At 43.8% G+C, this 25,351-nt stretch overlaps 1 protein-coding gene across 2 annotated transcripts in view; it reads left to right on the forward strand.

Annotated features, from left to right (window-relative positions):
• Window positions 1-279: 279 nt before the first annotated feature.
• The window catches only part of fat1a (FAT atypical cadherin 1a), a 93,638-nt gene continuing 68,566 nt past the window's right edge, over window positions 280-25,351 (forward strand). For both annotated transcript variants that reach the window (XM_079499736.1, XM_079499737.1), the window contains exons 1-3: window positions 280-402; window positions 2,238-5,527; window positions 19,464-19,778. In XM_079499736.1, the coding sequence (XP_079355862.1) occupies window positions 2,266-5,527; window positions 19,464-19,778 (3,577 nt within the window). In that variant the 5' untranslated portion in view covers window positions 280-402; window positions 2,238-2,265. The remainder of the gene's footprint in view (window positions 403-2,237; window positions 5,528-19,463; window positions 19,779-25,351) is intronic.

Raw genomic sequence — 25,351 nt, forward strand, 5'->3', positions numbered from 1 at the left:
ATAGTCACACAACACTAATGCTATAATTACACAATAATAATACTACTACTACTAATAATAATAATAATAATAATAATAATACAATGCTGGACCATGTGCTGGAATAGTTTAGAGAGAGAGAGAGAAAGGAGAGAGAGAGAGAGAGAGAGAGAGAGAGAGAGAGAGAGAGAGAGAGAGAGAGATGCCAGCAGTAAGTAGATCCGGGCGTGCGCAGCGCGGATAGATACTGGTCACATTGTGAGTGAAAGAAGGGGGGCGCATGAAGGGAACGAGTCGGAAAGAGAAAGATGTGGATGGAGTAGCGGAGAGAGGAGTCCACGTATAGTGTTGTACCATGCAGAGATTTGGATCCCACAAACTACATGAAAAACCTCCTAATCCGTGACATTAATGACAGAATAGGTATGTACGACATGTTGTGCTTTCCTTGCTGTGTTTTCTGACGATAGTAAAGCGAGATTTGGGAATTTTGAGAGGCGTAAAAAGTTGCGAACTTGCGATAGGTCCGTAAAAACGTAGCCGTTGGCTATTGTGCGCTGCTGCAAGAAGCTCCGCTTCTTTGCTTTATCTTTATGGAAGTTTAGCTCTTTTTAAGATTTTAAAGTAAATCCCAGGACATTCCACCAATGTTTTCATAACATTCGAGTTGGAGCTGGGCTTGTCCAGGCTGCAGAATGTTTATTTGGGAGTATGTTGCGCCGTTATGTGCGGTTTTCCTTGTTCTTTTTTAACACAATCTGCATCTGGCGGCTGGCGCACGCACGGCTGCCACACGGCTCCTTGAAGTGAATGGGGGCAGAGTTGGGGGATGGGGTTGTTGAAAAATGAGTCTGGAAGCACAGATTTGCATAAAAATCACTTTTCACTCTCAGCATTTGTAAACACAAGTAACGGATTCTCGACGGTGGTCGAGCCGGAACGGTCTAATCTAGAGTCGAGATAACTTGCCTTCCCAATTTGAGATGTAGGCTAGTCCATTTCAAATGGACTGTTTCGGTTTGTAGGCTAATAGTAGGCTACCTGTAGGCTAGGGTCATTCTTGTCTCAGTTTAACAGTTTTTAAATTATTTTGGGCGAACTTTAAATTGTAGCCTACTTAATTAATCTCAAATAAAACGGTTATGTTACCTGACAAAAGTAGACGTTTGTCTACTTTTAAACGTTAAAACGTTTAATGTAGCCTATAGCCTATATATTTTCTTTTTAATATAGCGTTTTTGAAACACTATTTTACTCAGTCATAACCCACCCACATTGAATCGCGCTAATATAGCTATATGTTTGTTTTAATATAGGCTATTTTATTAATGTTCCCCAGACAGTGCTTTTCTCCTTAATAATAGCTCAGTGGGAACACAGGAAGCAGCCGCTCTGTTTGTTTTAGCACCGTCCTGGTAATAAACCAATGAGATTCTGCACGTTCATTCAGCTTTACTATAGTGTAGGTTGCTAGGATCTTTCTCCAGCATGAGGGGGGGGGGCGGCACACATTTGTTTTATATTACAATACCAACTGATTATAAAGAGCGACACATGCATAGCCTATAATAACAGTTCTAATTTCTGTGTTATGAGTTTCTGTTGGATTCACTGTGATGGAAGAATTAAATGTTTAAAACAATGAAATGTATTTGAGTTAGTTGCGCTCATCCAAGGAAATTATAAGAATGCTATTATGTCTCTTTTCACATCGCCACATTTTGTTTTCTCTTCTCATTATGGGGGGGTTGGTCAGTTCCAGAGGCTGGTGTTTGTTTGAATGAGGTTGTACTACTGTTTTAAATGCACATAGTTGACAGTTAGTGTTAAATATGATATACCACAGAATAATTGAAAGCCGCGCAGGCTCCAATTCAGTTAACTTAGGGGGCCAGCAGCTTTTCTCTGTCTCGCCTTCATCCTATTCTCACATGGCAGCCATTTAGTTATTTATCTGCCTGACCATCATTTGTCATGGCATTTAAATGAGTCCAGGGAACTTACAGCAAAGACTGTAATAAGGTTTTTGCAGCTCTTATCTCCACTAGCTGAGTAGGAGATGGTAATCACACTTATTGCTTATAATTTCTCATAATCTTATTAGGCATGTGCGTGTGCACCTAATTAGTAGTAATTATCATATGTTTTATTCATTGCTCAGGCCTTTGGAATTCCCTAGCGGTCCCTTTTCATATATAGGCTAAACCGCAAAAGCATTGTATGTCAAGTATTGACCGTATCTTTCCATTCTGTTGCAGGTGGTTCTGTTACAATCACGGTACGAACATGGGGAAAGATTTGAATCGGCTGCTGGTGCTGCTTGTCCAGCTCCTCTGCGGCTGCACAGTGAACCACGGGTTGGAGACGGTCTCCCCTCTGCTATTCACCTACTCTGTTTACAACACCACCATATATGAAAACTCTGCTGCTAAGACCTACTTGGAGAGTCATGACAAGATGGGCATCTACATCACAGACCCGAGCTGGGAGATAAGGTACAAAATAGTCAGTGGGGACAACGAGAACCTCTTCAAGGCAGAGGACTACCTTCTGGGCGATTTCAGTTTCCTACGGATACGGACCAAAGGCGGCAGCACCGCCATTCTGAACCGGGAGGTTCGAGACCACTACGTGCTCACTGTCAAAGCCGTTGACAGGGTTTCCAACATTGAAGCTCGTGCCAGGGTTAAAGTTCAGGTACTGGACACCAACGACCTGAGGCCCCTGTTCTCGCCGACCTCGTACAGCATCTCGCTGCCCGAGAACACGGCCATACGCGCTAGCGTCGCCAAAGTCACGGCGACGGACGCGGACATCGGTACTAATGGGGAATACTATTACAGCTTCCGGGAGTGGACGGACATGTTCGCCGTCCATCCCACCAGCGGCGTGGTGACGCTGACTGGGAAGCTGGACTATTCGGAGACCAAGCTGTATGATCTGGAGATACTGGCGGTGGACAGGGGGATGAAGCTTTATGGGAGCAGTGGCTTCAGTAGCATGGCCAGGCTGGCGGTCAGGGTGGAGCAGGCCAACGAGTACGCACCTGTGATCACGGCCGTCACCCTGGCCCCGTCGGACACCGACCGCGACCCCACCTACGCCATTGTGACAGTGGAGGACAATGACCAGGGACCAAATGGGGAGATAGCGTCGCTGAGCATAGTGGGTGGTGACCAGCTGCAGCAGTTCAAGGCAGTGAGAACCAGCCCTGGGAGCAAGGAGTATAAAATCAAAGCGGTGAAGGATGTCGACTGGGACAGCCAGCCGTCTGGATACAACCTCACTCTGCAGGCGAAGGACAAGGGGAGCCCACCCAAGTTCTCCTCTGCCAAAGTGGTACACGTCACATCCCCGCAGTTTAGAGTGGGCCCGCCACAGTTCGAAAGGGCCGTTTACAGGGTCAACCTCAGCGAGTTTGCACCTCTTCACACACCTGTTACTCTGGTAACCGCCTTGCCCAGGAACCCACAGCTGAAGTATGGTTTTAGACACAAGTCTGAAAAGAGCCGGTTCGCAATCAACCCAGACACCGGCTTAATCACCACAACAGGCCCCATCAACGCTGACCAGTCATCCAGATTTGAGCTTGACGTTATCACCAGTGATAATAAGGCAGCCACTAAAGTGATCGTCGATGTGACTGACGTGAACAACAACGCACCCGAGTTCCAGCAGACATCATACAAGGCCAGTGTTGATGAAAACGTACCCACAGGGACCAGCGTTTTAACGGTCAAAGCTACTGACGTGGACAACGGCGAGAATGGCTATGTGACCTACAGCATCACCAACGTGAGCCCGCAGCCGTTCGTCATAGACTACTTCTCTGGCGTTATCAGCACCTCTGAGGTCTTGGATTATGAGCTGATGCCAAGAATTTACAATCTGAGAGTCAGGGCATCGGACTGGGGTTCCCCCTTCCGCCGAGAGGTGGAGGCGTTGGTCACCGTGACGCTAAATAACTTGAATGATAATAAACCCCTGTTTGAGAATGTGGACTGCGAGGTCACCGTGCCGAGAGATCATGGCGTGGAAGAACAGATAACCACGGTGTCTGCCATAGATGCCGACGAGCTGCAGCTTGTGCGATACAAAATCAATTCCGGGAACAATCTCGACTTGTTCGAGCTCAATGCCAACTCAGGCGTACTGTCACTGAAGCAGACGCTGAGTGAGGGAGAGGCGGCCATAGTGTCCTCTCATAGTTTGCGCATCACTGCCAGCGACGGCGAACACGAGACTCAGCCGATGGTCATGAATATAACTGTCATCACAGCGCGGAAGCCTGTCCAATTGAAATGTATCGACACCGGCGTCGCTACGATGCTGGCAGAGAAGCTGCTTCAAGGCAGCAAGATCCACACACAAATGGAACCAGAGGATAACTTTATGGACATTCACTCTGTCAACCGCTACACTCCCCAGTTCACAGAGTCATTTCCGAGTGTCATTGAAGTTAAAGAGGACCTCCAAGTTGGGGCGCGGATTGTGCATTTAAGCGCCACAGATTCAGATAGTGGTTTCAATGGGAAACTGGTCTATGTCATTTCAGGGGGCGACACAGAGAGTCGCTTCATTGTAGACATGGACAGTGGCTGGCTCATGGTCCATGCTCCTCTGGACAGGGAGACGACGGACCACTACACTCTCAACATCACAGTGTACGATCTCGGCATACCTCAGAAATCCTCCTCACGCCTCCTGGATGTTAAGATCTTGGATGCAAATGACAACAGCCCTCAGTTTTTGCAAGACGTATATTCAATTGAGATAAGTGAGAATACGCCTGTGAGTACGGAAGTCATCCAGGTGGATTCCACAGATAAGGACCAGGGGGATAATGGAGTCATCAGGTATTCGATTTTGGCCGGTACGGATCATTTCACAATTGATGAGGAGAGTGGCGTGGTGACGGTGAAGAGGCCACTGGATCGCGAGCTACATCCTGTTTATACTTTAAAGGTTGCAGCACGTGACCAGGCTGTCAGTGAGCCTCAACTAGTGTCCACAGTGCTGCTGAAAATCAGCCTTGAGGATGTTAACGACAATCCACCGAAATTTGTTCCTCCCAATTACCGGGTGAAGGTGAGGGAGGACTTGCCAATTGGCACTGTGATTATGTGGCTGGAGGCTCATGACCCTGATGTTGGGCCATCCAGCCAGGTACGTTACAGTCTCACGGACAACGGAGATGGGTGTTTCGAGGTGGACAAAATCAGCGGCGCGGTGCGGATCGTGCAGAACCTAGATTATGAGAAGAGGCAGGTATACAATCTCACGGCTAAGGCCAAGGACAAAGGGAAACCCGTGTCTCTGTCCTCGACCTGCTTCGTCGAGGTGGACGTGGTGGATGTCAACGAGAATCTTCACAGACCGCTGTTCGCCTCATTTGTGGATAAGGGATATATAAAAGAGGATGCGCTCATTGGAACATCTGTGATGAAGGTGACGGCTCAAGATGAGGACAAAGGGAGAGACGGAGAGATTCGGTACTCCATCCGGGACGGATCCGGTCTGGGCATCTTCACCATTGATGAAGAGACTGGTGAGTTGCCTCACACACTTCCTCAGTTTTAATATGCAAAAGCTACTATTTTTTTTTAAAGTTCTTGTTGTTTATCGTGAATAATTCACTATGTCAAATAGGCACCCATTAGTTTGAAATGACTGTTTTCTCGCTTGTCTGAGATTTATCTACTCAAACAGCATGTGTGACAGCCGGGAAGAGGGCAGCTTCTGGGAGGACAAGTGAGGTTCCTGATTCCATTCATTTTTGCTCTTTGAGAGAGAAATGATGGCAGGAACAGATGGGCCAGCTGTCTCTCTCAGACCTGCAATAGACATTCCACACTGCTGAGGAACTAAGAGGATTTCTGAGTTATTTCAAATTCACCTCAAACCCCCCCCCCCCCCCCCCCCACACACACACACACAGACACACGCGCACACACACGCACGCACGCACGCACGCACACGCACACGCACACGCACACGCGCGCCAACACCACCACAGCTCCCATCCTCGCAACCACCACTCACATTCATTGTAGGCACTTTTGGCTGTAGTTTTGGGGAAAGACGAATCTGTTTGACTCAGCGTCTTTTTTTTTAAATTGCCTGCTTTTTCTTTTTTAATCAAGTTGTGTCTAAGTAGAACAAACTTTTTGATCCCGTGCAGATGGAAGGATTCACTTGATGGCTCTGAAGGATCTTGTAGAAAATGTATTAGTTCTTGCTCAGCTGCCCAGAACCGCTTAACACCTGTGCCAGGTACTCCAAAATAAGTAGTGTGGAATTCCAACAGTTCCTGCCACAAAAAGCTAACGATCAGCCTCCTTGGATGTTTTAGACCTGGCGAGCTGCCATCTTTTCTTTTTTATTACTTAGCAACCACATACTTGGGTGGCTTAACGTCAGTTTTTCCCCCTCAGTTTGAAATTAAATTCTGTTCTGCAGTATACATATTTAATGTCTAAATGAGGCGGTGAAACTTAATGCATAATACATAAGCTTTTTGGCATATGTAACCGCAACTGCATATAGGCTATCTAGCATGCACAACAAGGCTGGAAGTGTCAATTTCACTCACTGTTTTTTTTACCAGTGGATATAATGATGGAAATAGATTATTAATTAAGAATCAGTGGAAGTTTTTTTAATGAATACAATAAGCAATCATTATAAAGTTTCTTCAGAGAACATGTGGGGAAACGGTCCTCTTCTCTCTGATAAATGTAGTTGCAGTGAATGGATGACATTCCTCTCCTGCAAGGCCTGTGGAACACCCCCAGTCTCCCTAAGTGTGCTCTCTCAGTCTCTCTGTGTTGACTGTTCACTTGTTGGCTCCTGATTATAACGTGTGCTTTGAGCAAAGAGATGCTCCAACATTAAGGTTTGGGACTCATGGCGAGTGCTCTCTTTGAAGCTCTCAACTATAATTGCCTCAGTTTCCACTTTGTTCCATTTAGGCAGCAAGTTTCTCCATACTGGCTCACTTAATTACACTAATGCTGGCTGACATTTGCAAGGAATATAGTTTTGGTTGTGCATTCCTGCAAAGTTGTTTGGGAAAGGTCGGGTAAGGTCTAGCTGAATCTTGATGGAAATCAAACAAACAATTTGTTTGGTATAAACTATAAAAGATGGTATAATTCTATTATTCGACAAATAACTAGCAGCCATTTATATTATGAAACACTGCCCTTTATGTGTGTTGTACCGTCACAGGGGAGCATGCTTGCTCTGTTGCCTTGACCTCCATTCTTAAGGCCCTTATTAAGAGATTTATCAGGAGTCACAATGACAGGATATTCCTGGGTGGGGCTCTGTTACTTTAGTTTGGATCATGTCCCAGGCTGGTCAGAAGGCCAAAACACAGCTAAGGTGACGGTGCCCTCCATGCCTATGATTTCTCTGGGTGGGGTTCTGCAGGGGTTGTGTGAGGTTGGACCTACCATGCATTTGGTTGGATTACTTTGCAAGGAGGGGAGCTTGAAAAACACTATATTTCCAAGGGGCTGCTATGTCGCTGCAGCTGCACCTTGTGAATCTTAACCAAAATGCATTAAAACTAGTTAAAAGGAGGAAACAAATAGAAACGTGGCGCATGAAGAGAGGGGGGAAAAAAACCACTCGCACCTTAAACTTGGGAACATTTTAACACAGGGAAGGAGTGAGGTAGGGCTGAGGTTGGTTTATTTGACACCAATAACCTTGAACCCATGCATGTGTGTTGAACCGATCAACATCAAGTAAGAAAAAGCTGACCGAAAATACTGTAATGCTGTCCCAGTCTGTCCCTGTAGGGTTAGAGTTAACCTAACTCGAACCCTGCCACGGAAATCTCTGTTCTCTTGGCTCTTCAGCATACACTGCTGAAATAAGGATAATGACATGGTAACTGGTTAAATTGCACAGTAATTTCTAAGTACTTTTTAGTTACAAATATGTAATTTTGACCTAACTATCTGGTAATATGTGAAGCACGTCATGCTGAGGAGGCTGATGATGGGTCTGGCTGTGCAGAGCCTTCTAAAAAGCATAGATCCCAAAAAATCAAAACAACATAAAGGAGAAATTGGGAAGAGAGAGAGAGAGAGAGAGAGAGAGAGAGAGAGATTGACTATTATATTGTAATACCAACCTATTATTTAAACTTCTGAGAAGTTCTCTAACTTCTGTCACACGGTAAAAGCAGAGTTTTAATTTAGCCTAACTACAAACGTGTTAACACGAACACGTTCGTTCGGTAACGGCTTTACTGTGTCGTTACAGTCCGTTTACTACAATTTATTATTTTGCTAGCCAGAGGGCTGATCAGTGATGATTTGGCACACAGCTTATTCATAATGAAAACATGTAGCATGCACACTATAGTGTTGCAGTTTAGAGACAGGTTCCTCAATGCACATGACTCTTCATTCAGACACGGTCTGAATATTCCTGTGAGTGCAAATTAAAACGGAGTTGGCATTATTTTCAAGGTAGTTCAATTTGATGGGGAACACAGACTGTGCAAATCTTGTCAGAGCTTTTCACTTGTACACAGCTGAAGTGCGAAAAATCGTAGCATGTATCAAATTATATATAATTTAAAACAATATATCAAAATAATATTTAATAATAATAGTATAGCCTACTTTGCAAATAACTCGGAAAAACTACAATTCAAATCAGTAAAAGAACAACAATAGAATAAAACAAGAAAATAGAAACTGAAAGAGCAGACGTGGTGTGGCTGTCCAGTGTCCACACATGCAGGAGCTCGTACATTTTCTGGTCACAAGATAGGAGCAGCCAAATTTAAAATGATAACGTGCGACATAGGATGTCACACAGCTGCTTGTCTTCTTCTCGCCTTGCTGGCCCTGGCCTTCTGATCTCTCATTGACCATGGCGAGAACTTGAATTAGAACTCAGATCACACTACTTCATTCTGTGCTTTGCGTGCACGCTGAGGCTTCTGCTGTTAGTGAAATTGAACTAATAAGAGCCCTGTCGTACATAGAGGGTAACAAGGTCTGCTGCTAAGTTGGTTGATGAATCCAAAGCAGCACAAAAAGCAGCACACAGAATTGTGTTCTTAATTTGATAAAGGACTCAGGGGAAGTGAACAAACAACTGATTCATTTGTTTTTCCATATATCATTTATATATAAAGAACAGCATTTACCCTGCTCAACTCTTGGGAACATTTACTTTCGGCTACAAAATTAGTATGGAATACATTTACTTTATTTTTCCTTCCACTAAGTGCTTCAGAAGAAAGAATGTGTTTCACCATTATTGCTGTAAGCATTGGAGTGCTGTGCGTGGTCTCGAGGATAGGATGATGCAGGGACACCGTTGGACTGTGCTTTATTCAAAGTGAAAGACAAAGCAAGGTACATTACCTGTAGTTTTCCACATTCAAGACATAAGCAAGTCAATGCAAATGATGTGAGTGCTATTTGCAAGGAATGCGTGATTTCTGCTATGAGGCAGTATCACTTCCAGGTTCACATAATGTCCGTCTCTGCAAAATGAGTTGATCGATCCTAACATGATGAAACTATTGGCTGTTTAGGTCATCAATAGTCTTCTCCAGACTTGAATTACTTTTGTCTAGCGCGGATGGCGAGCTTGTGTGCTCGTGTATTCATTCTAGATTGAACACAGATGGTCATTAGATAATGCACGCACTGGCCTTTCCTCTGGCAGATAATGTATGCATGGTCGCCCTTTTACTTGGAGTCATTAGCCACGTTGTGAAAGAGATCTTTTGTGAAAGCAAAAATGAAATGGTTAGATGCATAATGTCAGCATGTGATGGTGTGAGTGAGCATAGGTTTTCCACCCTGCTCTCTCCCTCTGTCCCCACTATTGAGGTAAGCTGACCCTTAGAGATGGCAGATAAAAGAGGTATGCAGTTTATGGTCTGGGTTTGCTTGTTTCGTTGCTCGTGGTATTCAGGATGAGAAACACAGGCCTTGTGTTAACCGATGGCCTGTGTCTTCAAGTGTCAGGTGTTATCGACCAGAACCAAGTACCCCCCTCCCAATTTGCCTCTTTCGTCCCATAAGCCTGAGCTGGGACTGTGAGTGCAAAGTGGCACATGACTTCAAATAGTCTCTGCTTGAATGCCGCTGCTGGGGAGACGGGACCAGGAATGTGCAGAGGGCCAAAGTTGATTGTAGGCTGGTAAATGAAAAGCACACGTCCCCTAGTTAAAAGTTTGTTGTCCTCTCAGCCCATTAGGTTCTTTTTCTGAAACCTGTAAAGGTGCCTCGTGCAGATGGCATACTTAATTGCATGTTAACTTTTGTCATGCTAATGCATGTAATTGAAGCTATGGTGTCTTAATAATGATACACTTGTACGATGTCTTTGTAATGTTGAGAGATTTGGAATTGAACCACTAAAAGAGTTCAGCTGTGGCGGAAGAAAATGCACATTTTAATGTACCCCACTACCCCTTGAACCATTAGTTTTCATAGGATCCAGAAAGCTGGAGTTCTTGAAGGGAAAATGACCGTTACATAAAATCTCATTTAAAGAAATGGCAGAAATATCACTCTTGCGGCAGAGGCAGGCAGACAGCTTGTCAGCCAGCCTGCCGGTCAGAGAGTCTCTAAACGTAACCCTAACCTCAAGCACCAAAATGAAAAGTTCATGTCTCAAGTGAGTGGGACTTTGACCAAATACATATTTTGAGGGACCCTGCAACAAGGGTTCCTCAACAGGGATTTAAACCCTTAATCTCAACAGTAATAGAGTACTACACCTCTATGTCACAATGGAATCTTTGCATTAGGGTTTGGATCAATTCAATAAGTCAACACTTGCTATTAAAATACCCATCAGCTTCAAAATGTATGGTTGAGGACTTGAGATATAATACATTTACCCTCACCAACCTTATTTTCAGAATACATTTACAAACAAACAAAAACAACATTGGAAATGTGTCCAGGGAACCCATTGCAAATACACCTCCTTAACACTATTCCTTCATCTCCTTTTTGTTGCACATTAGCCTAACATGAACTCTTTTATGCTGGACATGCAACATTTGATGCAACTTTGCACAATTTGTTAAATAAATCTGATGTTACTGCTCCTTTGACATGACATGGTGGTGGCTTGTGGTTTCAGCTTGGCTACATTATTAACAATATTCTATGTGGACTAGATCCAAGTTGGCATCGTTGTGCAATGTGCACGCAAGCGAGATGGAGGACGACCAGTTAAAAGTTATCAGGGCTCAGACTTATCAAGCTACTTCTAATTACCCCTCTAGAGAGTTCCTCCTGGGGGCTGACACACTATGAACATGGTCCTTTTGTTGCATATGGTGGCTTTTTTGTGTGCTTGAGTGAAACCAGGGTAGGGTCTAGAGATTCTCGAGCAAAAAGGCTTAATATAATATCATTTGACTGAATCAAAGTCATCATTATATTTTAAATGAAAGCAACAAAAACATTACGGGAATACAGAGGAATACATCTCCATGCTTGACAGTTATAGTCAAATCAATGTCTTCAGTTCTAGTGGGTGCGAGTCAAGCTGATAACATACTTTACTTTTACCAACCTCAAATCATTGTGAATTTTCATTTGGAATGACTCAATTATTTGAAGGCATCACTACTTTATTGTGGTATTACAGTGGAGAATAACAAGAACGATGGGAGAGAGAGAGGCAGCAGCCTAATTGAACTGAAATATTGAAAGAATGAAGCCATCATTAAAGATGTAGGTCTGTGTCAACCTCAGGGAGACAAACAAACTTTATGAGAAGTTTCAGTCTACAGCGAGTGAAGGTGTATCCTGAACATTAAAGTCAAGCGTGCAGTAATATGTTTTCTAACAATACTTCTTTCTGAATAGTGAAATAGTCTATAACATTATTCCAACCACAAGGGTAACAGTGTCCTGCAGAAAAGAAAGAAAGAAAAAAGAAAAAACATGATCTGATGTGAATTACTTTCCTCTTGTCACCTCAATTGGAATGGGGGCTCGTTGCTCTGATCCTGTAATTCAATGAAGCTGAGTTTATTGGTTATTCGATGGTGTCAGTATGATGCATTGACTCTGAAAGTACAACCGACTGGCCATCAAATGAAAAGGTACATAAGTCCCGCGGTGATGTGAGAGACAACTGTGTTGAGTCCAACACTGGCACATGAAGATGGATGCTACTTTTGATTGACTTTGCCAGTCATCTTGTCCCTTGTGTGGTTTTGCGATGCTGTCAGGCTGCACAGTCGGCAGCGCATTCTCTCTGGCAAGGCATTGAAGGAAGAACCCTCAAATGTAACCTGTGCAAAGTTGACACCTGCCACACAGAGCTCAAGGGAGATGACATGTCCTCTCCTCAACATTGTGTTGTGGCATCCTGTGGGATATATTCTCCTCTCTAGTCTACACATAGTATTGGTCAGAACTGTGGCCAGTTACTCATTGTTATGCCATACTGTATAACTGAATGTCTAAATATAGTATCACTAATGTAACCCCCAGCAGCTCTTTTCGAGCTAGTCAGGGGACAGAATCAGCCTTATGTCTTTTTGAGAGTGGACCCTTGAGAATAAGCAGGGGACCTACATTTCAAAGAAGCTTATATCTCTGGATAAATGGCTTTTTTCTCCCTTTCCTTTTTGCCACTGAAGCCAAAATGAGCTGTGACATGAATACAGTCAGGTCTGTGTCCGCAAACCGCTCTTCGGGGAAGGGCAGCTTCATAAAAAAATGTGAAATCAAGGAAGACAGACCATGTGTCACCGCCATTGTTATCAGTGGAGTTGGCAGAGCTCCGCGGGGCCAGGAGGTGACTGCTTCTAAATAATAACGGGATATTAAAGTGCTGAGGGCCTGTTCAAAGGCCTTTGAAATAACACAGCCCCAATGACAATGGAGGCTGTCTGGGTAGGTCCCATTTGGTCTCTTCAACTGGAATTAATGGGCTAAATAAAAAAGTAAAAACGGGACAAATCCTATCAGGCATGTTCTAATATCTAATTGCATCACTCCCATTCATTCATTCATTCATTCATTCATTCATTCATTCATTCATTCATTCAAGATTTTGTTTTCTTCCCTGTCTGCTCACTTGATCAATTATTTATTTACAGTTGCACTGCCAGAAATGATAGAAATGATGGATATCTACTGTGAATAATAGCTGCTCATCTGAAAATGCATTGTAAGCTGTGGAGCTCACCCCCCCCCTCTCTCTTTTTTTTAAGCTTCCTCTTTTAGACAATAAGATTAGGCTGATATGCAGAGCTCCTCAAATAACTCTCCACTACTGTTAACTTAAGCTGGTGAAATGATTCAGTTTGTGTAAAGTACCATTTCCCCCCAGTAAGCCAGCTGTTGATAACAATTTCCCCCCACCCCCGCCGCACAGTGATAACATACAGAAAAGACAGTGATGCGTGAAGTGGAAATGGCAGTGCGAGGGCTAGTTGGCCACCACAGTGGCCCATAATTGTTTGTCCAGTATATTGAAGGAGATAAGATGGACAGGCTTTCGTTGCGATCCGTGTGTTAACGCAACTTACATCTGTTTGATTATCTCCCAGAGCTAACATAACATGTACTGTATGTAACCCCCTATGAGACTATAAAACACAACAATGCATGCCAGTCTAGGACCGCATTATGAATCAAACGGCCAGTAAAATATGGAGTGTTCAAAATGTGTAAAAATGGAACATTAATGTTCCGTAAGTTAAATTGACACCCCGTATTTTACTGTGCAATTCGGTTCATAGCCATAGACATTGCAGCTCATAGATACAGTAAGGCCAACTTAAATGCAATAAAATGCCAGCTTAAGATTCTTTCCACATGAGAAATTGTGGCAACAAAAGGCGTGGATTCCTAGTGTTGCCCTTTAAACAACACCACCTTGTTATCATACTTCACTGAAAATGTACACACCACTATAGCCATGTATTTATCATCGTAATAAAGGACAGAATTTGGTCACGCTTTCAGTACATGGTATTTGGTATTATCACAGAAGAAAATGCTGATATATCACATATAATAACTGTTTATATAGTGGCTAAATCAGACTAAGAGACGTTTCTTTATTTGGGTTCGGACCACACTCCAGATTCATGGTCACGCCATTCATTCAGGGTTCATGCATTACTACCATCTATTCTACAAGCTCATCTATAAGCTCACAGCGATCTTTTAGACTGGCTATTTTTGCACTAGTCTTTGGTTATTATTATTATCACCCCCCCACTACAATGATATGCCCAAAATTGGGACGCCACGTTGAAACTGGTTAAAGGCCGATCTTGCAGCTCAGAGAAGTCTGGGAAACTTTGAGATAATGTGATTTTTAGCTGCTGGGGGAAATGTGGAGCTGCAGTTCGGGGGCTTCTCTCTGAATTCACCCGGCTCTGCAACGTAGTGCAGGAATTCTAGGCATTTTGCCCAGGCAGAGAGAGAGAGAGAGAGAGAGAGAGAGAGAGAGAGAGAGAGAGAGAGAGAGAGAGAGAGAGAGAGAGAGAGATGCATGTGGTGTGGTTGGGGTGGGGGGCTTGTGCTGAGAAAGTTTATGTAAGCATGTGAGCGGGAGGCCTAAGAAGGCTGTGGAATGTGGGGCGGGGGTGAACCGAATGAACAGAGGTAGTTCAAAGCAAGCACCGGCGTTTTTCAAGTGCAGCTTGTGACCAGTGCAGTGCGCCTGGGGTAAGCCAACTGGGCCCATGTTCCGGAAAAATTTAGACAGTACTATTTGGTCTCAGGTTTTTGCCTGGGAATTGAAATTATTCTAGACTAGTCTTTGCTTGTTGAGTCACTGATTACCTTGTTTTTCTCTCACCCACTTGCAGAAACAAACCCAGACTTTCACTCAAACAGTTGTGAGCAGGTTTTCAGTACAATGTCAGTATTACCTAATCTTTTGGGAGTATGCTACCTGGAGAAATGAGCACAGGGGATGACTGGGATTCTTTGTTTTAAATCTGTAATCCTCTGACAGTATAGAATCTTTTTGGAGCTCTAAATGGCATTAATTGGCAAGATAATGAATTGAACAGGTAACTTAACTTGGCAGCACAGGTTTAATGTGTCTAATCTATCCCTTCCCATCATGCACTGCTTCCAGGTACTGTATATTGCATGGCAGGCATGGTTATGTCCATTGTCCTTAACCACGGCCAGAGCTTGGGCTGTTAAGTACCACAATCTCTGTTATTTTGAGTTATTGGAGCATCTGAAAAAACAGAATAATTTCATTTTCATTTGATTGACATCTGTGCTTCTATAATCACCCACACATGATCACTAATTGTTTCAGGGTTTTTCTTTTTTTTTTTGCTATTCTAGATAGAAGACAATTTAGTTGTGATTTGTGCTCTCCATTTATTCCTATGGAAACATCTACTACAAATAGTTCTTAGTCATAGCAATGCCTTTTATTCACTTATTTCTTTTTTCTCCTTCTTCCCCCTGGGAAATTGCAGACTTTCTATAGTATGGTAGATAAAACTCCAAGCACTGAACATCTGGGCCTTTATAGACCACTTAAGATTCAAGTTAAACCCTAGACAGGCAATTCTTGTTCATCTCCTTTATGTCAGAAAGAAACTAATTGAAAGTATGGCTTCACCCTTCCCATTCCCTGAACTGACGCTGCATTTCAAACTAGCTTACAGAGTGAAAACCCACCGTGTGCCTATCCAAGAGGAATACCTGCACTTCCTGAGAGTTGAGAGTTCTTCCTGGCTTCATGAATGCTCTGTTGCACTGCCGCTATGCTCAGTAGCTAACAGAGAACAAAGCCACAGGGCAAGGAAAGTAGTGGAGAAGGGAGGGGAATAAAGTTTGGCACAGGTTATTGCATAGTCTGCTTTTTTGTACTGGCCCAAGGGCAAGTTTTGCAACGCCTCCCATGAGTAACCTGGGCGTATGGGACAGGCGTGTCAAGCAAATTCCTCTGATTCATCTTTTATATGCTTTGTGTCAGTAATTTATCCTCCCGCAGTTGGCATTCAAACCACGGCTGCCTTAGTGGGGTATTTTGGTGGGTGAAAGAAAATAAGTAATAGATAAAAGATGTCAATGCCTTCGTTGCAAAACGTCCAGCTAAATCAACAACACCGCCCGTTGGTTTGACAAAGGTGTGTGGGCGTCAGGCTCGACATGAGGTCCAAGGTCCAGGCTCATATTGATACTCGCCGCTTGTGTTTAACGGTGCAAATATTAAGCCATCTTCATACCTACAAGGTTGGCAGCTAAAAGTGTGACACCTAAGGGAGAGCTGCAGGATTGTTCCGCTACATTGGTGTCTGCCAGTCAAAACGGCTGAGCTTTCAAGCGTGACTATATATTTTCTTGGCTGAAGCACAAAAGATGTCTCATCTTCTCCCCCTCCGCTCTCCTCTCTTGGTCTTTTGTCTTATTAGGCTGCTCTCAGCCCTTTTTGGCGGGGTGGTGGGGGGGTCCACACATGACCGCATCACCCATGCCTCTCCCTCTGTCTCTTTCCATTTGTTTCCATCTCCTCAGACAGTCACGGTTTTCCCATCCATCCTCCCTGTACCACTCTATATTGTTATCTTTAGCCTCCCATTCATATTTGGGTCAAAGACGAATAAGGATTAAAAAAAAAATTAAATTGGCAAAAAGATGCAAATTTAAGCACTTTGTATATTTATTAAAGTCTTGAGATGCAACTCAACAAAAGTGATTCATTTTAAGAATGCAATTATAAAGTTTCACTTTCCCTAAGTGGCCCAAACATTCAGTCAAATCATTCAGCCCTATAACTCCCTCTCGGGAGGATGCTAGCAGTCAGATTAAGATTCACATTTCTTATTTATGTATCACATTTGCAATTTCCTGCCGCACTGTATATATATTTTCCCCCAGTAGTAGCCATTTGTTTTTCCAGTGTGCTTCAGCAACAGCATGACTTTCAGTCACTGCAATAGTATACTGTAGATGTTGTCTCTACTGAGAGCATTTGTATCAATTAGTCATTTTTGTAACCTTCCTTGTCGTTATGAGGTTTATTTGTGTGATTTCCTGCAACACGTTCAGCTGCATTTATAGTTTTGCTGCTGCAAGTCTGGCCAGCCAAGTTTCACTGCTTAAAACCAACTGCATTGCACACTGACTATATAACCTATATGATCCGCCCTCGGATACCCCCTTGTTGCCTACAGGAATCATATCTCTTTCCTTCTCCCATACGGCCCTGTCTTTATTACATGCCTCCAGCTAACTTAGGAGATCTGTAATGATGAGTAACGACAGTGCCGGCACTGCCGGATCCTTGGCATGCCAACCACAGAACTCGAGAAAATACCCAAACCTGTGCTTGAGAATGGAGAATGACCCTACCCTGAAAGTGAGGGTTTTAGTGGCAGTGTGGGTCTTTTTTTTGGAGAGATCTTCCACCCCTCCCCTCAGGCTAAAAGGATAGGCTGCTCTCAGTTACCGGCCTACAGTGTGATTTCATTGAGTTCCCGTTGGTGAACAAAGGCTTTTCAAAGTCACCAACTGCAACAGAAAGTAACTTCCATGGTGAACTGCGTTCTCTTCCATGGAAGTCTCCTTATCTCCTTAATGTCCCTTATCAATTCTAGGCCACAGTAAACTTTGACAGTGGGTGTGTTGCTATACTTTACATATCATGAAAAATGACCAACAACACCCACACTGTATCTGTCAGTATCAAGATAAACAGTGAGCTCATGTTTATTGGTGTTGTGCGTTTTGAAGCCTTGCCTCAGAAGTGAAGACTAAACATTGTTGTTCTATGTTTTCACTTTGTTCATGATGGTGGGCCTTATCAAAAGTTTTTGTCTTTGGTATAATTAAGTAGGTTTAGAAAAAGTGCTATGGAATTTTCTTTTGATCACGTACTTCTTCCCTCAAGCTACCTAGTGATGGTGTTTTAGTCTTAGAAGCCAGATGCCTGCCAAAAAAAAGAAATGCACAAAAGGGGGTTTATGTGTAATTTGTGGGCATTCTTTGGAGAACTCCACTCCACTGTCAAATTTGTAGATCTCAGTTGTGACATTAAAGGACCACTTCACCACTTTTCAACTTATCCTCATATACTTGGTTCTCACTAATGTTCATGATAAAATACCACCATTTTTTCTACTCAGTCTGTCTCATAGGAGGGCTGTGGGCAGTTCAGAAACCCGTCCACCAGTGACATCATCGTTAGGCAGATCTTTTTTTTAAATAAGATTAAAAATCTTCATAAGAACGATGGCTTCCATTATCGTATTGCAACTTTTCAGGAATTGAAAGCCTGCCGTTTCTATTAGCTTCGATTCCCCATCGATGATGTCACTGGTGGACGGGTGCCTGAACTGCCCACAGCCCTCCTATGAGACACAGACCGAGTAGTAAAAAAATAGTAACAATTGTGGCATTTTCTCATGAACATTAGTGAGGACCAATTATATGAAGGCAGGTTGAAAAGTGGTGAAGTGGTCCTTTGACTATGTTAATCAACGGAAAAAAAATGAATACAAAAAAAAGTTTTTGATTGCCGGCTGAGATGCCTTGGTTCTCGAGCAGTTCTTGATCATTGTCCCTAACAGCAGAGCTGTAATGGCTATACGTTTTTTGAACACGATCTGAGACTGCGGTGCTTTCGATTGGCTGCTTTGGTGAGTCGCCAATACACAGGGTGTTTCAATTACTCCTGCCGATGAAGGCTGAAAGATGAGGTTGAAAAACAGTTGGCTATTCCTATATTACGCCTACATGTGCATTCAAACCTATTGTTAAATGAAATGACTGTGTACCCTAACATGTTCAGTCTGGCGTCTTTACATAACACCTTTGATGTATCACTCCCCGAGCCACCCATCCTCCTCTCAAACAACTCCGAAAGTCGTTGTGTTTGCTCAGCTGAAGGCCGTAGGCCCCACATGGCATATGGCCAGCCGTAAAAAAAAAAAAAAAAAAGTCCCTGCCAGCCAATGTAAAGACAAGAGCAGTGGTTGATGTTCCACCAGCTTGCCGTTATTCTTTTCCCAGCTCCTTCTTTTAACGGTGGCAGATTATAGGCACTTTTCAAAGCCTCTCTTCTTCAGCGATCAATAATCATAAATCACTGATTGAGTAGGCAGTGATGTGAGATATTTATTGTGCTTTCAACTGAAATATGCTGTGGTAGAAAGTAATAGAATGTCGTCACCCTCAGATCTTTTATGTTTTTCCGCAGATTAATGCCCTACTTCATTGTAGAGTGCAAGAGTGTCATACCAAAGAAGTGAACATAGCGGATCTAAGTTCACAATGTGTCACATTGCGACGCAAACTTGTAGATCAGCTATTTTCAATATTTTGAAAAAACAAATGAAAAAGAAAAAAGAACGAACGGTTTGATTTTATCATTTGATTCGGTCATTGCCTGAATGCAATGGATACACTTGATAACACGCATGGACCTAAAACCAAATGTAAAACTACACATATTTATAAGTGTATCTCCTTTCCATCCACCAGGCGTCATTCGAACACAGGAGCTGCTGGACCACGAGACTACGGCCCACTACTGGTTGACGGTCTACGCCATGGACCGCGGCGTGGTGCCGCTCTCTTCCTTCGTTGAGGTCTACATCGAGGTGCAGGACGTCAACGATAATGCGCCGCAGACCTCTGAGCCTGTCTACTACCCCTCGGTCATGGAGAACTCCCCCAAGGACGTCTCCATCATTCAAATCGAGGCGGTCGACCCAGACGCCAAGGCCAGCGACAAGCTCACGTACAGGATCACCAGTGGGAACCCCCAGGGCTTCTTTGCCATTAACACCAAGACAGGTAAGATGGCCACCACCTCACAATGCTCTTAAAGCAGCAGTAGTGTTCAATCATGTGCAATGGTGCCATCAGTGTATGGAGGTTATTCATTCCAGCCAAACATTATACATTATACATTATATTTAACATATTAAACAGGTATTTTGTGTCAAGGAATACACACACTTTGAACCAGAGAGATAGAGCTAATGAAATCGGGCATTGTGTTTAATTGGAAAGAAACTCTACTGAAGGCCTAATACAATTGGCCCTCTGTAGCACATGATGATATACTACTGCTTTGATGAGTGTCAAGGGCTGCCACAGTCATGTGTTTACAATGCAGTCAAAGGCAAAGGCTAATCTTAAACATGTCTGCTAGTTCAGCAAGGAAACACTGCACCAAACTATATGCAGGAGTTTCGCCAGTCCACTTCGCGTCACATTTCAAAAGCGAGACCGTTAGCACAGGTCAGTCTGCATGTTAAGAGTATTAATAACATTAAGCTGTCACTGAGTGGCTCACATTATTATTAGGACGGCCTCTCACAATCATGCAAACTCTGAGGGTGGGCTGAGACGACACATGGAGAGTATGACGTGCCACGTCCGGTTACTTCAACTGAGGGCGTCATAGGCAAAAGGGCAAATGTATATGAAGTGCGGGTTGTGATGTTAAATTACCCATGGAGGCTCTGAGCTTTGGTTTGAGATGCACACAGCCAGACACTGAAGAGCAGTGTCCTTTTCCAAGAGACGCTACTGTTTGCTGTCTTGTGAAAGGGTCCGCAGTGTGAACGCTCGAATTTAGCGTGGGACGGACAGCACAGCAGTCGCTACAGGGAATATACAGGGGCTTTTCCCACTCTTAACACTCTACGGTATCACATAATGGCCTTCTGCAAATGGATGGACGATGAATATTTCATCAGAATTCTTTTATGAAGACTGCCAGAGAAGGCACGGTTTTAGTGACGATCGTGGAGAAAATACTTGCGAAAGGAGCAAAGTGAAACTGTGTGTACAGACAGGATTTCTATGTCTGTACAGGTTTTGCTTGTATGATTCCGAATTTTGGCTCAGTAACATGCAGGGATTGAACTCATGCTGTATTAGACATGCTGAGTTGCACTGCTGCAATGGTCATTTGAAAGTCTGCTCCGTGCAGATTTTACAGATGAAATTGTTATTCACTTCATTTCATTTTCTTCTCTGCGGACCTACACACAACCAGAGTAATTGTACTGTGGTTTGTCTTATTCGTAATTGACCTCAGCATAAGTAGGCCGAAATGGAAAACTCTTGCTGGGCTTGTTAGTCAGTGGGTATGAAAGTAAATTACCCTAATTTTCATTAACATTGTGCACGGGAACGACAGCACACTTGTTTATAGTTCACATAGGTCTTTCGGTGAGTGTTAATTACTAAGCCTAGCTTACCTCTTGAGTTTGCATTATTCTCGGGATTGCACTGACTGCTACTGCTCATTTAAAATTGAAATGAGGAATGTAAGGGTGGAACTGTTGCTCCAATTTGTCCTCATTGACTTGTGTGGTCCTCATATTCCAAGGCAGTCACATCAACAAACTGGGGGTTATTTTGGTTTGAAGTGGCCAATGTGAATTTTCTGACCAAATAAGGATTGGCCATGTAGCATGCCTTTCCCCTGCAAGCCATGGCCTAATCCTGGCCACTTTCCAAAAAGGAGAGTCAAAGGAAGCAAAAAAAGGAACGGCTCTAGCAGGGAGAAAGCCAAGGTGTGGTTCTGAATTCACCCACAGTGTTACCCGAAGCTGGGTGAGGACACAGGTTTTTGTGTGTTGTGCGTGTGCTTGCACAATGATGTCAGCTTACATTGAACTGATAAGAAATCTGCAAGGCTGAAAGAAGAAAAGTGTAGGGAAATTAAATATTTGTTGTCCAGTAAAGCACTCATGCACAAAAGTGATTTTCTAAAGGAAAGCAAGAGAGGCTCTGGTTGTGAAGAAAGCAAGTTTTTGTCACAGGCCTCACTGTTTAGAGGATATTGTTCCTTCTCTGGAACACTAACCTGTAATGAAGTAAAGGAATACACACACATACACATACACACACATGCACACGCGCACACACACGATCACCTCTATTTTTCCAAAAGTTTTTCACCAGTCCTGAGTTGCCGCATTTCACCTGCTGTCAAAATGTAATGATGTTTGATCAGTCACTGTTGCTTTAAGAGCCTTTGTGGTTTCCTCTGGTCAATGAACCGATCAATACAACCCTCTTGATCAATTGTGCCTGAACCCGTAATGATTTTCATTTAACCTTCCCACGTGGGAGGCAGGGTGCCATTCACTGGAGACCCATGGACTGGCGTGTGAATCCTGAATCGGTGACTATTTGGCGTTTGGATTGAAGTTGAAGGGGGGGGGGGGGGGGTTACGCCTTTATGGAGGTCTGCACTCTACCGAGTTCATGCTTGTGCAACATCCATTGTTTTTTAATCGACAACCCATTTAGTAACCCGTTCACTCAGCCTCTGCATAAATTCCTCCTAACCCACATATTTTGGGGTAAGCATGCCCCCTCCACCACCATCACACCTTCCGGCTTAAGGCGTTCTTATGAAATCAGAGTTTATGGCCGGTCCCACTGAGGAAAGGAGCCTGTTTACACGAACACTGGCTGCATTTTATTAGAATGCGGGAGGAATGATGAAAGGAAAACATAAACAACCGTTCTGCACAGAGGGCAACGGGGCTGAGCGGCTGAGATCTGTAAGCACATATTAAAGCATGTTCAAATGTTATCAGCAGGCCACAGAGCCTCGCGTGTCAGGCTCACCTTCCTCACAAAGAAAAGTTTTGTTACATTGCTGCTCAATTGCTTTTGTCCTCCCGTTTGGAGGAGCGAGGCGGAGACAGATTTACAGACGATGTAGGAAGGAAAGGAAAGGAGAGGTGAGGAGAGACCACAGCATTACAAGGAGACGAGAGCAGGGCATATCGAGCATAAAGAGGAAAATGGTGAGTCAAGGAGAGAGAGGGAGAATGGAGCCTCCTTTCACTTCAGAATCAGCCTCCATGTCCTCAGTGGAGATTAGAAATTATCTTTTATTTTCCGACTGTGTGGGATGAAAATAGTCCCGATATCTGTCCACATTATCAACTCAATATGACATTTTCACCGCATATTGCAGGTTTTTGAAAATGTTTAAATTTACAACACGCGCGCCTCTGTAATTACACAGTCCAAAATTGCAATGGAAGCATGGGCCCTGTCTTGGCGTAGCTACAAAGTGTTGTGATGGAGTGGAGAAAGAGGAAAAAGAGCTCTAGGCCTATGTTTTGCTGGTGGTTTTCAGAGGGCTCCATATGGAGGCGTATCTTTCAGGCTAGCTCGGCTAGCATCCCACCGCAGGCCCTTCCTGTGTCCTTCATCGCACGTCAAGCTACACAACTGGCTTTGAATGCGACACAAAAAATCTATATATATATATATACTGTATTGGCAACGCTTATTTATTTTTTCTAATCCGTTGCAGATATGGGCCTTTAAAACTTGTTGACAACAGGCTCATATTAAGCATGTAGCATCATGACTCTCACCAGACCCCCATGAGGAGTGTAAATGTCATCAGCTGCTCTGGACGTGAAATGGGTCAAAGTCGTTATGAATCTACTTAGCTTGCGTCACACTCTCTGTTGTCCATTCTTTCTCAAGTAATAGAGTTCAGTGGCCGTCGTTCTGTAAACCACCAACCACTATTTGTTTGGGAGCAAACAAAAACATGATTTTACAATTTGCCTATTAGGCATACTCATCCAGAGTGACAAGATCAAAGTACATGAACCCGAGTCAACAAACAAGTTAAATGGCCACGCAAATGGAGCACAAAGAAACTAAGTGTCACAACGTAACTAGGATACCAAGTAAACATCATGATTATTATTATTATTCATTAACCTAGGGTCTGTCTAAATAACATACTTAGAATATGTGGCTATCTTAGACAAATAACATAATATGTGAACAAGTAACCAATAGTACAAGCATATATTAACAAGTAAAACAAAATAATAAAGACATAAAACAAGGAGTGATGAGTGCTAGATGGTGAGGTAGAGTCTGAAGGGGGTGAGTTTAGAAAACATAACAAAAAATAAACAAAATAATGATTGTAACTCGACATGTGCTGTGTGCAGCACGACAGCTCAGTGAGTTCATCCAAGCAGGTCAGCCTAACACAGATGAAGACTTCTCTCCACGGCATGTTGGGTGGTGTTCGTTGGCCAATGATCCCCACACTGGCTCAGTAAAGCCCAGGATGAAGGGCTTAGGGCCTGCTTAATTTCTGCCGAGTAAACAAGTCCTGCTGTTTGAGTTGTTCTCTGACTTTGGTTTGTTATTAAAGTGCAAGGCCAGCTCTTCTCTCTTGACTACCCCCCCCCCCCCCCCCCCCCTCTCTCTCTCTCTCTCTCTCAGAGAGAGAGAGAGAGAGAGACAGCGACACAATCCTAACAGCTAAGAGACTGGAACCACAGGGTCTGCATATAGCCTGTTCAGTGAGAGAGAGGGAGAGAGAGCTTAGGAATGAGCAGGGGGTCTTGCCCACTTGTTCTTTGTACTGCTGTTCTTGGACACGGAGATGGAAATTGTGTTTGTTAGATAGGAGAAGCTGAGGGTCTCTAATCACTGGATCAGGTCTGTTGAAGAGAGAAGGGGGGGGGGGGGGGGGGGGGTGACATGTAGACATGTTGCCATTGGATATATGACATGCTTTTGTGTCACGTTACGAAGAATGATCTGTTCATAAAGTTGCGTATAAATATAGAATTATGATTGCTGGTATGCACATGCATTCACGTACACTCACCCACATACATACATGCATGCATGCACGCATACACACACACACACACACACACACACACACACACACACACACACACACACACACACACACACACACACACACACACACACACACACACACACACACACACACACACACACACACAACCCACTGGCTGTAATGAATAGGAGACCTATCAGGTTTATTACTACACATACCACAGTCTTCACGGCTCCCCTCCCCATCCCTCTTAGCCACCCCTCTCTCTCCCTCCATCCTCCATTCTCCCACACTGAACAGGATTCTTTCGGGGCCTTAAGAAAACATAAAAAAGCTTATTTCATTTCTTTTGCGGACCACATTGCACACTGACCCCCAGCAACTTGCAAGAGCTCTCAGCTGTGAGGGTGGAAGACCGTATGACTCCTCATGCTTACTTGACTATTTCCACCCCAAGCCAAACCTTTACTCTCTTCTGTTCTGTTCAGAGGTGGACAGGATTGTTTAATTATGCTGCTGCTGTGCTGCTGTTGTTTGTAAAGGCTGAGAGAGAGGAAGGCCCACCTCACCTGCCAGAGAGGGGCAGAGCACAGTGACACGGTTATCTTCTGAAACGGGTTCCTGTGGGCTTTTGAAATGCCGCTGGCCTCCTGTGACCGAGCGGACTTTGAGCTTGCGCGTGCGTGCGTGCGTGGGCGAGCCATTGTGACATGCATGCTGTCAGACGCACTACTACGCACACACACACACACACACACAC

Source organism: Electrona antarctica, assembly GCF_951216825.1.
Source record: "Electrona antarctica genome assembly, chromosome: 4".
NCBI lineage: Eukaryota > Metazoa > Chordata > Actinopteri > Myctophiformes > Myctophidae > Electrona > Electrona antarctica.